Raw genomic sequence first — 15,318 nt, 5'->3', positions numbered from 1 at the left:
GACCTCTTGATCAGAGTTAAAAACATACATCCTAAACCCTCCTATAACTGGATACATAGTCTGGAAGATCCTCAACGATCTCTCACATCTTCTCATTGACTCCCCAAACCGCCTCAAGGTCACCTAGAACACCTTGAACCCTTCTCCTGGACACAGGGAACCCCTTCAAGGACCACTGGGACCCTTCAATGGTCACTAGAAAAGACCTCAGCGAATCCTAAAATATTCAAACTCAACATAACAGAGTTAACGTCTTCTTCAATACAGCATGAAGTTTATTTTGTATTTTATGGTGAAACAGACCATAGAGCAGGGAATGCTTTAGGGCGGGGCTACAAGATGATTGACAGGTCGACACCAGAGACATTGACCGTGTTTTTCGTGTTATAACTCAACTTAACTATTTCACTTCATAAGTCTCATTTATATGTTTTGTTTCCAAAAAAATTTGTATTCAGCGTTTAGCTCCGCCTCCTCGTGTCACTGCTGGTAGGTAAAAACCAAGATGGCAACGGCTAAAAACCAAGATGGCAATGGCTAAAAACAAAGATGGTGATGGCTAAAAACCAAGATGGCGACAGCTAAGAATCAAAATGGCGACGGCTGAAAACCAAGATGGCGACGGCTAAAAACCAAGATGGCGACGGATAAAAAACAAGATGGCGACAGATAAAAACCAAGATGGTGACGGATAAAAAACAAGATGGCGACGGATAAAAACCAAGATGGCGCTCGATACTTTAAAATCCTTTAGGAAACCAAATGTGACGAAAACCTTTGTGAAAACCATGTCGGCTAAGAACCAAGATGGCGAAGGCCAAATACCAAGATGGCGACGGATAAAAACCAAGATGGTGCTTGATACTTTCAAAATCGTTTAATAAGCGAACGTGACGAAAATCTTTGAGAAAACCATGTCGGACAGAATCTCGTATAAACGGATACAGAATAAACCGATATATAAAATATGGACTTCAATAACGACCGTTGGTCTCAAAGAATCATTAATTCCTTTAAGAGACATTTGAACCTTGATAACATGAGATGGCATCATCACGAACTGACCCACATCTGGGACCTGTTGGACCAGTTTAAAGAATCACAAGAAGTCTGATCCACTATATGATTCGTACTTTTTGTACTTTTCTCGGCGTCTTCATTCTTCACAAAATAACGATTTAAGAAATTAAAAATTCTCTTTTCGATTGATCTCCAAACTGAATTCATAAGAAGACGTCACTCAGTTTGAAGTGAACCTCAAACGGCCTCATGAGGACAAAATGTCCTCAATGACGAGGACTGAAAGCCAAGCTGGTCCTCCACACACACACACACACACACACACACACACACACACACACACACACACACACACACACACACACACACACACACACACACACACACACACACACACACACACACACACACACACACACACACACACACACACACACACACACACACACACACTGTGGCTGCCTGAGGAATCTGTTGATCTCTGAAAGATGAACACTGAGCTGCAGGTCACTTTATTACCATTGTAGCAGAGAATCACTGTGTGTGTGTGTGTGTGTGTGCATCTGCAGTCACCCCATCAATGACACACACACACACACTGCAGGATAATAAATCTGAGTGACTGTGTGGAGAGGAGGGAGGAAGAGAATGAAGGCCACGGAGGTTGAAATGACGAAGAGAGAAACAGGAAGCCAGGAGTGTGTGTGTGTGGGGGGGTAGACCAGCATTACATATGACTTCCTGTCTGGGCCTTATCACTGAGGTCAGAGGTCACGAGTCCTGACTTTTCTCTCAGCTAGTTAAAGAGAGTTGGAGCTGCTGGTGAGTTCAAGGACCCTCTGGGATCGCTGGAATTTCCTTGTATTAATAGTAGTGTTCATGTGTACATTAAGTAGGGCAACTGCACTTTAAATGGAGCACTGTTTATTTACAAAAAAGATCACGATAAAAACGTGACTGAAATAAATGTAAGTTAATACAAATCTTACATATGGATGAAGTCTGTAACGTTCAAGTGTCTCATGAACCTCGTGGTTCAGTGTGTTCACGAGTATTGATCATCAGGAAGAGCACCGGATGTTTACTGGAGGACTGAAGCAGCTGAACTCAGGGGCCACTTAAAGGAATGTTGTCCCACTTATGTTCTCACCTGGTGACCCTGTTCTCACCGGATAGGCATGGACAGGAGCACGTTCTAGTGGACTGAAGACAGACAGGAGGACGTTCTAGTGGACTGAAGACAGACAGGAGGACGTTCTAGTGGACTGAGGACAGACAGGAGGACGTTCTAGTGGACTGAAGACAGACAGGAGGACGTTCTAGTGGACTGAAGACAGACAGGAAGACGTTCTAGTGGACTGAGGACAGACAGGAGGACGTTCTAGTGGACTGAGGACAGACAGGAGGACGTTCTAGTGGACTGAAGACAGACAGGAGGACGTTCTAGTGCACTGAAGACAGACAGGAAGACGTTCTAGTGGACTGAGGACAGACAGGAGGACGTTCTAGTGGACTGAAGACAGACAGGAGGACGTTCTAGTGGACTGAGGACAGACAGGAAGACGTTCTAGTGGACTGAGGACAGACAGGAGGACGTTCTAGTGGACTGAAGACAGACAGGAGGACGTTCTAGTGGACTGAGACAGACAGGAGGACGTTCTAGTGGACTGAGGACAGACAGGAGGACGTTCTAGTGGACTGAAGACAGACAGGAGGACGTTCTAGTGGACTGAAGACAGACAGGAGGACGTTCTAGTGGACTGAGGACAGACAGGAGGACGTTCTAGTGGACTGAAGACAGACAGGAGGACGTTCTAGTGGACTGAGGACAGACAGGAAGACGTTCTAGTGGACTGAAGACAGACAGGAGGACGTTCTAGTGGACTGAGGACAGACAGGAGGACGTTCTAGTGGACTGAAGACAGACAGGAGGACGTTCTAGTGGACTGAAGACAGACAGGAGGACGTTCTAGTGGACTGAGGACAGACAGGAGGACGTTCTAGTGGACTGAAGACAGACAGGAGGACGTTCTAGTGGACTGAAGACAGACAGGAGGACGTTCTAGTGGACTGAGGACAGACAGGAGGACGTTCTAGTGGACTGAAGACAGACAGGAGGACGTTCTAGTGGACTGAGGACAGACAGGAAGACGTTCTAGTGGACTGAGGACAGACAGGAGGACGTTCTAGTGGACTGAGGACAGACAGGAGGACGTTCTAGTGGACTGAAGACAGACAGGAGGACGTTCTAGTGGACTGAAGACAGACAGGAGGACGTTCTAGTGGACTGAGGACAGACAGGAGGACGTTCTAGTGGACTGAAGACAGACAGGAGGACGTTCTAGTGGACTGAGGACAGACAGGAGGACGTTCTAGTGGACTGAGGACAGACAGGAGGACGTTCTAGTGGACTGAAGACAGACAGGAGGACGTTCTAGTGGACTGAGGACAGACAGGAGGACGTTCTAGTGGACTGAAGACAGACAGGAGGACGTTCTAGTGGACTGAGGACAGACAGGAGGACGTTCTAGTGGACTGAAGACAGACAGGAGGACGTTCTAGTGGACTGAAGACAGACAGGAGGACGTTCTAGTGGACTGAAGACAGACAGGAGGACGTTCTAGTGGACTGAAGACAGACAGGAGGACGTTCTAGTGGACTGAAGACAGACAGGAGGACGTTCTAGTGGACTGAAGACAGACAGGAGGACGTTCTAGTGGACTGAGGACAGACAGGAAGACGTTCTAGTGGACTGAAGACAGACAGGAGGACGTTCTAGTGGACTGAGGACAGACAGGAGGACGTTCTAGTGGACTGAGGACAGACAGGAAGACGTTCTAGTGGACTGAGGACAGACAGGAGGACGTTCTAGTGGACTGAAGACAGACAGGAGGACGTTCTAGTGGACTGAAGACAGACAGGAGGACGTTCTAGTGGACTGAGGACAGACAGGAAGACGTTCTAGTGGACTGAGGACAGACAGGAGGACGTTCTAGTGGACTGAGGACAGACAGGAGGACGTTCTAGTGGACTGAGGACAGACAGGAGGACGTTCTAGTGGACTGAGGACAGACAGGAGGACGTTCTAGTGGACTGAAGACAGACAGGAGGACGTTCTAGTGGACTGAAGACAGACAGGAGGACGTTCTAGTGGACTGAACAGGGAAGACGTTCTAGTGGACTGAGGACAGACAGGAGGACGGTCTAGTGGACTCAGGACAGACAGAAGGACGATCTAGTGGACACTGAAGACAGACAGGAGGACGTTCTAGTGGACTGAGGACAGACAGGAGGACGTTCTAGTGGACTGAGGACAGACAGGAGGACGTTCTAGTGGACTGAAGACAGACAGGAGGACGTTCTAGTGGACTGAGGACAGACAGGAGGACGTTCTAGTGGACTGAGGACAGACAGGAGGACGTTCTAGTGGACTGAAGACAGACAGGAGGACGTTCTAGTGGACTGAGGACAGACAGGAGGACGTTCTAGTGGACTGAGGACAGACAGGAGGACGTTCTAGTGGACTGAAGACAGACAGGAGGACGTTCTAGTGGACTGAGGACAGACAGGAGGACGTTCTAGTGGACTGTGACAGACAGGAGGACGTTCTAGTGGACTGAAGACAGACAGGAGGACGTTCTAGTGGACTGAGGACAGACAGGAGGACGTTCTAGTGGACTGAGGACAGACAGGAGGACGTTCTAGTGGACTGAGGACAGACAGGAGGACGTTCTAGTGGACTGAAGACAGACAGGAGGACGTTCTAGTGGACTGAGGACAGACAGGAGGACGTTCTAGTGGACTGAAGACAGACAGGAGGACGTTCTAGTGGACTGAGGACAGACAGGAGGACGTTCTAGTGGACTGAAGACAGACAGGAGGACGTTCTAGTGGACTGAGGACAGACAGGAGGACGTTCTAGTGGACTGAAGACAGACAGGAGGACGTTCTAGTGGACTGAGGACAGACAGGAGGACGTTCTAGTGGACTGAGGACAGACAGGAGGACGTTCTAGTGGACTGAAGACAGACAGGAGGACGTTCTAGTGGACTGAGGACAGACAGGAGGACGTTCTAGTGGACTGAGGACAGACAGGAGGACGTTCTAGTGGACTGAAGACAGACAGGAGGACGTTCTAGTGGACTGAGGACAGACAGGAGGACGTTCTAGTGGACTGAAGACAGACAGGAGGACGTTCTAGTGGACTGAAGACAGACAGGAGGACGTTCTAGTGGACTGAAGACAGACAGGAGGACGTTCTAGTGGACTGAAGACAGACAGGAGGACGTTCTAGTGGACTGAAGACAGACAGGAGGACGTTCTAGTGGACTGAGGACAGACAGGAGGACGTTCTAGTGGACTGAAGACAGACAGGAGGACGTTCTAGTGGACTGAAGACAGACAGGAAGACGTTCTAGTGGACTGAAGACAGACAGGAGGACGTTCTAGTGGACTGAAGACAGACAGGAGGACGTTCTAGTGGACTGAAGACAGACAGGAGGACGTTCTAGTGGACTGAAGACAGACAGGAGGACGTTCTAGTGGACTGAGGACAGACAGGAGGACGTTCTAGTGGACTGAAGACAGACAGGAGGACGTTCTAGTGGACTGAAGACAGACAGGAAGACGTTCTAGTGGACTGAAGACAGACAGGAGGACGTTCTAGTGGACTGAAGACAGACAGGAGGACGTTCTAGTGGACTGAAGACAGACAGGAGGACGTTCTAGTGGACTGAAGACAGACAGGAGGACGTTCTAGTGGACTGAGGACAGACAGGAGGACGTTCTAGTGGACTGAGGACAGACAGGAGGACGTTCTAGTGGACTGAAGACAGACAGGAGGACGTTCTAGTGGACTGAAGACAGACAGGAGGACGTTCTAGTGGACTGAAGACAGACAGGAGGACGTTCTAGTGGACTGAAGACAGACAGGAGGACGTTCTAGTGGACTGAAGACAGACAGGAGGACGTTCTAGTGGACTGAAGACAGACAGGAGGACGTTCTAGTGGACTGAAGACAGACAGGAGGACGTTCTAGTGGACTGAAGACAGACAGGAGGACGTTCTAGTGGACTGAAGACAGACAGGAAGACGTTCTAGTGGACTGAGGACAGACAGGAGGACGTTCTAGTGGACTGAAGACAGACAGGAGGACGTTCTAGTGGACTGAAGACAGACAGGAGGACGTTCTAGTGGACTGAAGACAGACAGGAGGACGTTCTAGTGGACTGAAGACAGACAGGAGGACGTTCTAGTGGACTGAAGACAGACAGGAGGACGTTCTAGTGGACTGAAGACAGACAGGAGGACGTTCTAGTGGACTGAAGACAGACAGGAGGACGTTCTAGTGGACTGAGGACAGACAGGAGGACGTTCTAGTGGACTGAAGACAGACAGGAGGACGTTCTAGTGGACTGAAGACAGACAGGAGGACGTTCTAGTGGACTGAAGACAGACAGGAGGACGTTCTAGTGGACTGAAGACAGACAGGAGGACGTTCTAGTGGACTGAAGACAGACAGGAAGACGTTCTAGTGGACTGAGGACAGACAGGAGGATTTCTAGTGGACTGAAGACAGACAGGAGCTAGTGGACTGAAGACAGACAGGAGGTCGTTCTAGTGCACTGAAGACAGACACGAGGACGTTCTAGTGGACTGAAGACAGAGAGGCGGACGTTCTAGTGGACTGAAGACAGACAGGAGGACGTTCTAGTGGACTGAGACAGACAGGAGGACGTTCTAGTGGACTGAAGACAGACAGGTAGACGTTCTAGTGGACTGAAGACAGACAGGAGGACGTTCTAGTGGACTGAGGACAGACAGGAGGACGTTCTAGTGGACTGAAGACAGACAGGAGGACGTTCTAGTGGACTGAAGACAGACAGGAGGACGTTCTAGTGGACTGAAGACAGACAGGAGGACGTTCTAGTGGACTGAAGACAGACAGGAGGACGTTCTAGTGGACTGAAGACAGACAGGTAGACGTTCTAGTGGACTGAAGACAGACAGGAGGACGTTCTAGTGGACTGAGGACAGACAGGAGGACGTTCTAGTGGACTGAAGACAGACAGGAGGACGTTCTAGTGGACTGAGACAGACAGGAGGACGTTCTAGTGGACTGAAGACAGACAGGAGGACGTTCTAGTGGACTGAAGACAGACAGGAGGACGTTCTAGTGGACTGAAGACAGACAGGAAGACGTTCTAGTGGACTGAGGACAGACAGGAGGACGTTCTAGTGGACTGAAGACAGACAGGAAGACGTTCTAGTGGACTGAAGACAGACAGGAAGACGTTCAAGTGGACTGAGACAGACAGGAGGACGTTCTAGTGGACTGAAGACAGACAGGAGGACGTTCTAGTGGACTGAACAGACAGGAAGACGTTCTAGTGGACTGAAGACAGACAGGAAGACGTTCTAGTGGACTGAAGACAGACAGGAGGACGTTCTAGTGGACTGAAGACAGACAGGAGGACGTTCTAGTGGACTGAAGACAGACAGGAGGACGTTCTAGTGGACTGAGGACAGACAGGAGGACGTTCTAGTGGACTGAGCACAGACAGGAGGACGTTCTAGTGGACTGAAGACAGACAGGAAGACGTTCTAGTGGACTGAAGACAGACAGGAGGACGTTCTAGTGGACTGAAGACAGACAGGAGGACGTTCTAGTGGACTGAAGACAGACATGAGGACGTTCTAGTGGACTGAAGACAGACAGGAGGACGTTCTAGTGGACTGAGGACAGACAGGAGGACGTTCTAGTGGACTGAAGACAGACAGGAGGACGTTCTAGTGGACTGAAGACAGACAGGAGGACGTTCTAGTGGACTGAAGACAGACAGGAGGACGTTCTAGTGGACTGAGGACAGACAGGAGGACGTTCTAGTGGACTGAAGACAGACAGGAGGACGTTCTAGTGGACTGAAGACAGACAGGAGGACGTTCTAGTGGACTGAAGACAGACAGGAGGACGTTCTAGTGGACTGAAGACAGACAGGAGGACGTTCTAGTGGACTGAAGACAGACAGGAGGACGTTCTAGTGGACTGAAGACAGACAGGAAGACGTTCTAGTGGACTGAGGACAGACAGGAGGACGTTCTAGTGGACTGAAGACAGACAGGAGGACGTTCTAGTGGACTGAAGACAGACAGGGAAGACGTTCTAGTGGACTGAGACAGACAGGAGGACGTTCTAGTGGACTGAAGACAGACAGGAGGACGTTCTAGTGGACTGAAGACAGACAGGAGGACGTTCTAGTGGACTGAGGACAGACAGGAGGACGTTCTAGTGGACTGAAGACAGACAGGAGGACGTTCTAGTGGACTGAAGACAGACAGGAGGACGTTCTAGTGGACTGAAGACAGACAGGAGGACGTTCTAGTGGACTGAAGACAGACAGGAGGACGTTCTAGTGGACTGAGACAGACAGGAGGACGTTCTATTGGACTGAAGACAGACAGGAGGACGTTCTAGTGGACTGAAGACAGACAGGAGGACGTTCTAGTGGACTGAAGACAGACAGGAGGACGTTCTAGTGGACTGAAGACAGACAGGTAGACGTTCTAGTGGACTGAGGACAGACAGGAGGACGTTCTAGTGGACTGAAGACAGACAGGAGGACGTTCTAGTGGACTGAGGACAGACAGGAGGACGTTCTAGTGGACTGAGGACAGACAGGAGGACGTTCTAGTGGACTGAGGACAGACAGGAGGACGTTCTAGTGGACTGAAGACAGACAGGGTGGACTGGGACAGACAGGAGGACGTTCTAGTGGACTGAGGACAGACACGAGCACGTTCTAGTGGACTGAGAGACAGGAGGACGTTCTAGTGGACTGAAGACAGACATGAGGACGTTCTAGTGGACTGAAGACAGACAGGAGGACGTTCTAGTGGACTGAGGACAGACAGGAGGACGTTCTAGTGGACTGAAGACAGACAGGAGGACGTTCTAGTGGACTGAAGACAGACAGGAGGACGTTCTAGTGGACTGAGGACAGACAGGAGACGTTCTAGTGGACTGAAGACAGACAGGAGACGTTCTAGTGGACTGAAGACAGACAGGAGGACGTTCTAGTGGACTGAGACAGACAGGAGGACGTTCTAGTGGACTGAGACAGACAGGAGGACGTTCTAGTGGACTGAGACAGACAGGGAGGACGTTCTAGTGGACTGAGGACAGACAGGAGGACGTTCTAGTGGACTGAAGACAGACAGGAGGACGTTCTAGTGGACTGAGACAGACAGGAGGACGTTCTAGTGGACTGAGGACAGACAGGAGGACGTTCTAGTGGACTGAAGACAGACAGGAGGACGTTCTAGTGGACTGAGGACAGACAGGAGGACGTTCTAGTGGACTGAAGACAGACAGGAGGACGTTCTAGTGGACTGAAGACAGACAGGAGGACGTTCTAGTGGACTGAGCACAGACAGGAGGACGTTCTAGTGGACTGAAGACAGACAGGAAGACGTTCTAGTGGACTGAGGACAGACAGGAGGACGTTCTAGTGGACTGAAGACAGACAGGAAGACGTTCTAGTGGACTGAAGACAGACAGGAGGACGTTCTAGTGGACTGAAGACAGACAGGAGGACGTTCTAGTGGACTGAAGACAGACAGGAAGACGTTCTAGTGGACTGAGGACAGACAGGAGGACGTTCTAGTGGACTGAAGACAGACAGGAGGACGTTCTAGTGGACTGAGGACAGACAGGAGGACGTTCTAGTGGACTGAAGACAGACAGGAGGACGTTCTAGTGGACTGAAGACAGACAGGAAGACGTTCTAGTGGACTGAAGACAGACAGGAGGACGTTCTAGTGGACTGAAGACAGACAGGAGGACGTTCTAGTGGACTGAAGACAGACAGGAGGACGTTCTAGTGGACTGAGGACAGACAGGAGGACGTTCTAGTGGACTGAGGACAGAGACAGACAGGAGGACGTTCTAGTGGACTGAAGACAGACAGGAGGACGTTCTAGTGGACTGAAGACAGACAGGAGGACGTTCTAGTGGACTGAAGACAGACAGGAGGACGTTCTAGTGGACTGAGACAGACAGGAGGACGTTCTAGTGGACTGAGACAGACAGGAGGACGTTCTAGTGGACTGAGGACAGACAGGAGGACGTTCTAGTGGACTGAGGACAGACAGGAAGACGTTCTAGTGGACTGAAGACAGACAGGAGGACGTTCTAGTGGACTGAGGACAGACAGGAGGACGTTCTAGTGGACTGAGGACAGACAGGAGGACGTTCTAGTGGACTGAGGACAGACAGGAGGACGTTCTAGTGGACTGAGGACAGACAGGAGGACGTTCTAGTGGACTGAAGACAGACAGGAGGACGTTCTAGTGGACTGAAGACAGACAGGAGGACGTTCTAGTGGACTGAGGACAGACAGGAGGACGTTCTAGTGGACTGAAGACAGACAGGAGGACGTTCTAGTGGACTGAGGACAGACAGGAGGACGTTCTAGTGGACTGAAGACAGACAGGAGGACGTTCTAGTGGACTGAAGACAGACAGGAGGACGTTCTAGTGGACTGAGGACAGACAGGAGGACGTTCTAGTGGACTGAAGACAGACAGGAGGACGTTCTAGTGGACTGAGGACAGACAGGAGGACGTTCTAGTGGACTGAGGACAGACAGGAGGACGTTCTAGTGGACTGAAGACAGACAGGAAGACGTTCTAGTGGACTGAGGACAGACAGGAGGACGTTCTAGTGGACTGAGGACAGACAGGAGGACGTTCTAGTGGACTGAGGACAGACAGGAAGACGTTCTAGTGGACTGAGGACAGACAGGAGGACGTTCTAGTGGACTGATGACAGACAGGAGGACGTTCTAGTGGACTGAGGACAGACAGGAGGACGTTCTAGTGGACTGAGGACAGACAGGAGGACGTTCTAGTGGACTGAAGACAGACAGGAGGACGTTCTAGTGGACTGAGGACAGACAGACTGAAGACAGACAGGAGGACGTTCTAGTGGACTGAAGACAGACAGGAAGACGTTCTAGTGGACTGAAGACAGACAGGAAGACGTTCTAGTGGACTGAGGACAGACAGGAGGACGTTCTAGTGGACTGAGGACAGACAGGAGGACGTTCTAGTGGACTGAGGACAGACAGGAGGACGTTCTAGTGGACTGAAGACAGACAGGAGGACGTTCTAGTGGACTGAGGACAGACAGGAGGACGTTCTAGTGGACTGAGGACAGACAGGAGGACGTTCTAGTGGACTGAGGACAGACAGGAAGACATTCTAGTGGACTGAAGACAGACAGGAGGACGTTCTAGTGGACTGAGGACAGACAGGAGGACGTTCTAGTGGACTGAAGACAGACAGGAAGACGTTCTAGTGGACTGAAGACAGACAGGAAGACGTTCTAGTGGACTGAGGACAGACAGGAGGACGTTCTAGTGGACTGAGGACAGACAGGAGGACGTTCTAGTGGACTGAAGACAGACAGGAGGACGTTCTAGTGGACTGAGGACAGACAGGAGGACGTTCTAGTGGACTGAAGACAGACAGGAGGACGTTCTAGTGGACTGAGGACAGACAGGAGGACGTTCTAGTGGACTGAAGACAGACAGGAGGACGTTCTAGTGGACTGAGGACAGACAGGAGGACGTTCTAGTGGACTGAGGACAGACAGGAGGACGTTCTAGTGGACTGAAGACAGACAGGAGGACGTTCTAGTGGACTGAGGACAGACAGGAGGACGTTACCAGGAGCCCAGCAGCTCATTAAACCAGGAGCAGGAGGTCCATAAATCAGGTGTGAAGCAGAATGAAACCTGGAGTTACGATATCAGTGAGTCTGTAATGTGAGAACTGGACCTTCTCTTGATTCTCAGTGATTGAACACCAGTCTGACCTTCTTCTTCTTCCTCCTCCTCCTCCTCCTCCTCCTCCTCCTCCTCATGTGAACATGCAGACCTTTCTCGTCTCTGTCCAGCTCAAACTGTGTGAACGAGACCTTTTCAGGTGAAAATAAACAATACCGTCTCAGCAGTCTGTCTCCGGCGGTGAAGTTTGGTTTGGATGGGAAATTTGAACCCTGCTGGGTTCTGTCCAGAACCGCATGAACCTGCTGTGTTCTTCATCTAGGACCTCATGAACCACGCTGGGTTCTGTCCAGAACCTCATGAACCTGCTGGGTTCTCCATCCAGAACCCTGTGAACCCTCAGATCCACTCCAATGGAATCAGTACAAACCAAAGTTTGAGGTCAGCTGAAAGTATTCTATCACGAGGTACTAGTACTGAAGGAGAGGCGTGACAGAGTATTCTATCACGAGGTACTAGTACTGAAGGAGAGGCGTGACAGAGTATTCTATCACGAGGTACTAGTACTGAAGGAGAGGCGTGACAGAGTATTCTATCACGAGGTACTAGTTCAGGTGAGAGGAGTTACTGGTTCACTGAGACCTTGTGAGGAGTCTCAGCAGGTTGGAGGTCAGATGATTGAATTCACTTTGGTATGAGAACGTTTTTATGAATATATTTCTTGTGTTTCTTGTGTTTTTTAACGTTTCTGTTCATGCCAGTTGTCATGAAGTCGAGATGTTACGAGTTCATTACACGAATGAAGTAAGCAGTACAACAAGGGAAGCTAACATTATTTTCTGTGAGATGAAAAATATTCCCTGAAATAAATGTGAGATTGAAGTGAAGTGATAAACTAAAGATTAAAATATGTTAGTGAAGGGAAGGAGAAGGCTGGAAGAAGAGTAGTTTATATATTTAAACCAAACTGAGTAGTTTATATATTTAAACCAAACTGAGTAGTTTATATATTTAAACCAAACTGAGTCGTTTATATATTTAAACCAAACTGAGTAGTTTATATATTTAAACCAAACTGAGTAGTTTATATATTTAAACCAAACTGAGTAGTTTATATATTTAAACCTAACTGAGTAGTTTACATGTTTAAACCTAGCTGGTAGTTTACATGTTTAAACCTAACTAGTAGTTTAGTAGTTTAAACAAAACTGAGTAGTTTATATATTTAAAACTAACTGAGTAGTTTATATATTTAAACCAAACTGAGTAGTTTAGTTGTTTAAACCTAACTGAGTAGTTTATATATTTAAACCAAACTGAGTAGTTTATATATTTAAACCAAACTGAGTAGTTTATATATTTAAAACTAACTGAGTAGTTTAGTTGTTTAAACCTAACTGAGTAGTTTAGGTATTTAAAACTAACTGAGTAGTTTAGTTATTTAAACCTGAGTAGTTTCCAGTGAAGACTTAACTTTATTTTGAAAATACTTTATTTTTGTAAATGAGCGTGTTGATGGACTTTTGTATGAAAACAAAGTAACTTTTCATTAGATCATAGGAACCATTAGATGTTGCTCTAAACTTATATATTGTCTCTATATTAAATACATCATATAAATATAATAATAAGGACAAAGGAGATAACTGGTGAGAAAAGAAGAAGAATGAACATGTGGAAGTGTTTAAGGATAGAGTTTAAATATATAAAGAGCTGAGCTGTTTATATAGAAAACACACCAGAGCGCGTAACAGTATCCCCCAACCCCCCCCCACACACACACACACACACACACACACACACACACACACACACACACACACACACACACACACACACACACACACGCACACACGCACACACACACACACACACGCACACACACACACACACACAGCTGATCAGTCCAACCTGCTGCTGCCACTCTGATCAATAGCTTTCATCTCCAGCAGCTCGACCCTAAACCCCGCCCACTTCCCGTCCCGGCTCCCGTCGCTCGCGCACTCACCTCCGCCGTTCTTGTAGCACAAGTACGGGAACCGCCACACGTTCCCGAGGCCCACCGCGAAGCCTACGCAGGACATCATGAAGTCCATCTGCCGCGTCCACGTCTCGCGCTCCGGGTACCCGGGGCCCGGCGCCGGTACCGCTTTCCTGTCGGGTCCGCCGCAGGCTCCGGCCGCCCCCTCGGGACCGGATCCCGGGGCCAGCGGGACCAGGCTGCCGTTAGAGGCCGCGGGGGTGTAAGCCCCTCCCCCATTGGACAGAAGGAGGGGGTTCTTCTTCGTCTCCTCCAGGAGGACCAGAGAGCAGGAGGACGGCAGAGTCTGCTTCTCCATCACCGGTCGGAAACCGGTTCAGAACCAGTCGGGGTTCCCTTCCGGTCCGGATGGGTTCTCGTTGGACACCTGTCTCCACCAGTCACTTGTTCTAATCTGGTCTCTGAGGTTCCCTCTCAACCCTGTAGGGGGTTCTCCCCAGTCCACCTATCAGCAGAGGACCAGCAGAGGACCAGTAGAACCAGTAGAGGACCAGTAGAGGACCAGTAGAACCAGTCCGCGCTGGTTCACAACGAGTTCCCTTTCAATGCTCTGTTTGGACCTTTTTAAGGTGCTTTCTCCTCCCAGTCGGTCCGCTCTGGTCCTACTGGTCTGCCCCCACGGACACGAACAAAGGGTCCGGTCCCGCTCCTCCGGGTCAACGTGCACTAACTGAATGTCTAGTAGTAATCAGGAGACATTCCTGTCCTCGAGCCCAGTGAGAGACACGGTGCGTTCAAAGACGAAATTAAAAAAGGTCGAGAATATTAAAAAAAGAGAGTTGAAACCAGCGCGCGAGCGGCGACCTTCAAAAACAGTCCACGAAGCACTTGAATGTGAGTCTGAAGAATCGCATGAGAACGACGAGGCACGAGGACACCGGAACTACCGGAACCACCGATACCACCGGAACCAACGGAGAACACCGAGCGGCGCGGCGCTCAGTCCTGGAGGAGCGGCAGTCTGCGGGGGAGCGCGAGCTCCATCGGAGGGGAGAGCGAGAGAGAGAGGGGGCAGATGTCCAGAGGAACGTGAACGCGTCTCAGGGCTCTCAACTGTCAAATGTCCCGTTAGAGGCGCTGCGAGGTATTTAAGGGGCTGCCTGCCTGTCTGTCTGTCTTCTGTCTGTCCGACCGGCGGCTTTAAAAGGAGAAGCTGCTGCTCCGCCTGACGTCACGTACGCAGCCCGCCCCGTTCCGTCTCTCTGTCTCTCTCTCTTTGTCTCTCTCCCTCTCTCTCCCCCTCTCTCTCTCTCTCTCTCTGTGTATGTGTGTGTTTACGTCATCAGGTTAACTCCTCCCACTCCACGATCACGAGACCCCCCCTCCATTTTTAATCTCCAATTCTGACGTCACAGAGGGATCCCCCCCCACCCTCCCATCCAGCCTCTGCGCGCGCACACACTGCAGTTCTCTGCTCTGCGTGGTGCGTCAATGGACTAAGTGGAGGATATTTATTTTATATGACACAATAT

The 15,318-nt window shown here is 49.9% G+C and overlaps 1 protein-coding gene across 1 annotated transcript in view; it reads right to left on the bottom strand.

Annotated features, from left to right (window-relative positions):
- Positions 1-15,020, bottom strand: part of slc6a8 (solute carrier family 6 member 8) — a 37,761-nt gene extending 22,741 nt beyond the window's left edge. The window contains exon 1 of the mRNA XM_056422184.1: positions 13,814-15,020. Within this exon, the coding sequence (XP_056278159.1) occupies positions 13,814-14,144 (331 nt within the window). The 5' untranslated portion in view covers positions 14,145-15,020. The remainder of the gene's footprint in view (positions 1-13,813) is intronic.
- Positions 15,021-15,318: the final 298 nt, after the last annotated feature.

The sequence above is a fragment of the Pseudoliparis swirei genome, chromosome 9, assembly GCF_029220125.1.
Source record: "Pseudoliparis swirei isolate HS2019 ecotype Mariana Trench chromosome 9, NWPU_hadal_v1, whole genome shotgun sequence".
Lineage (NCBI taxonomy): Eukaryota > Metazoa > Chordata > Actinopteri > Perciformes > Liparidae > Pseudoliparis > Pseudoliparis swirei.
This window is presented reverse-complemented; position numbering and strand designations above follow the sequence as displayed.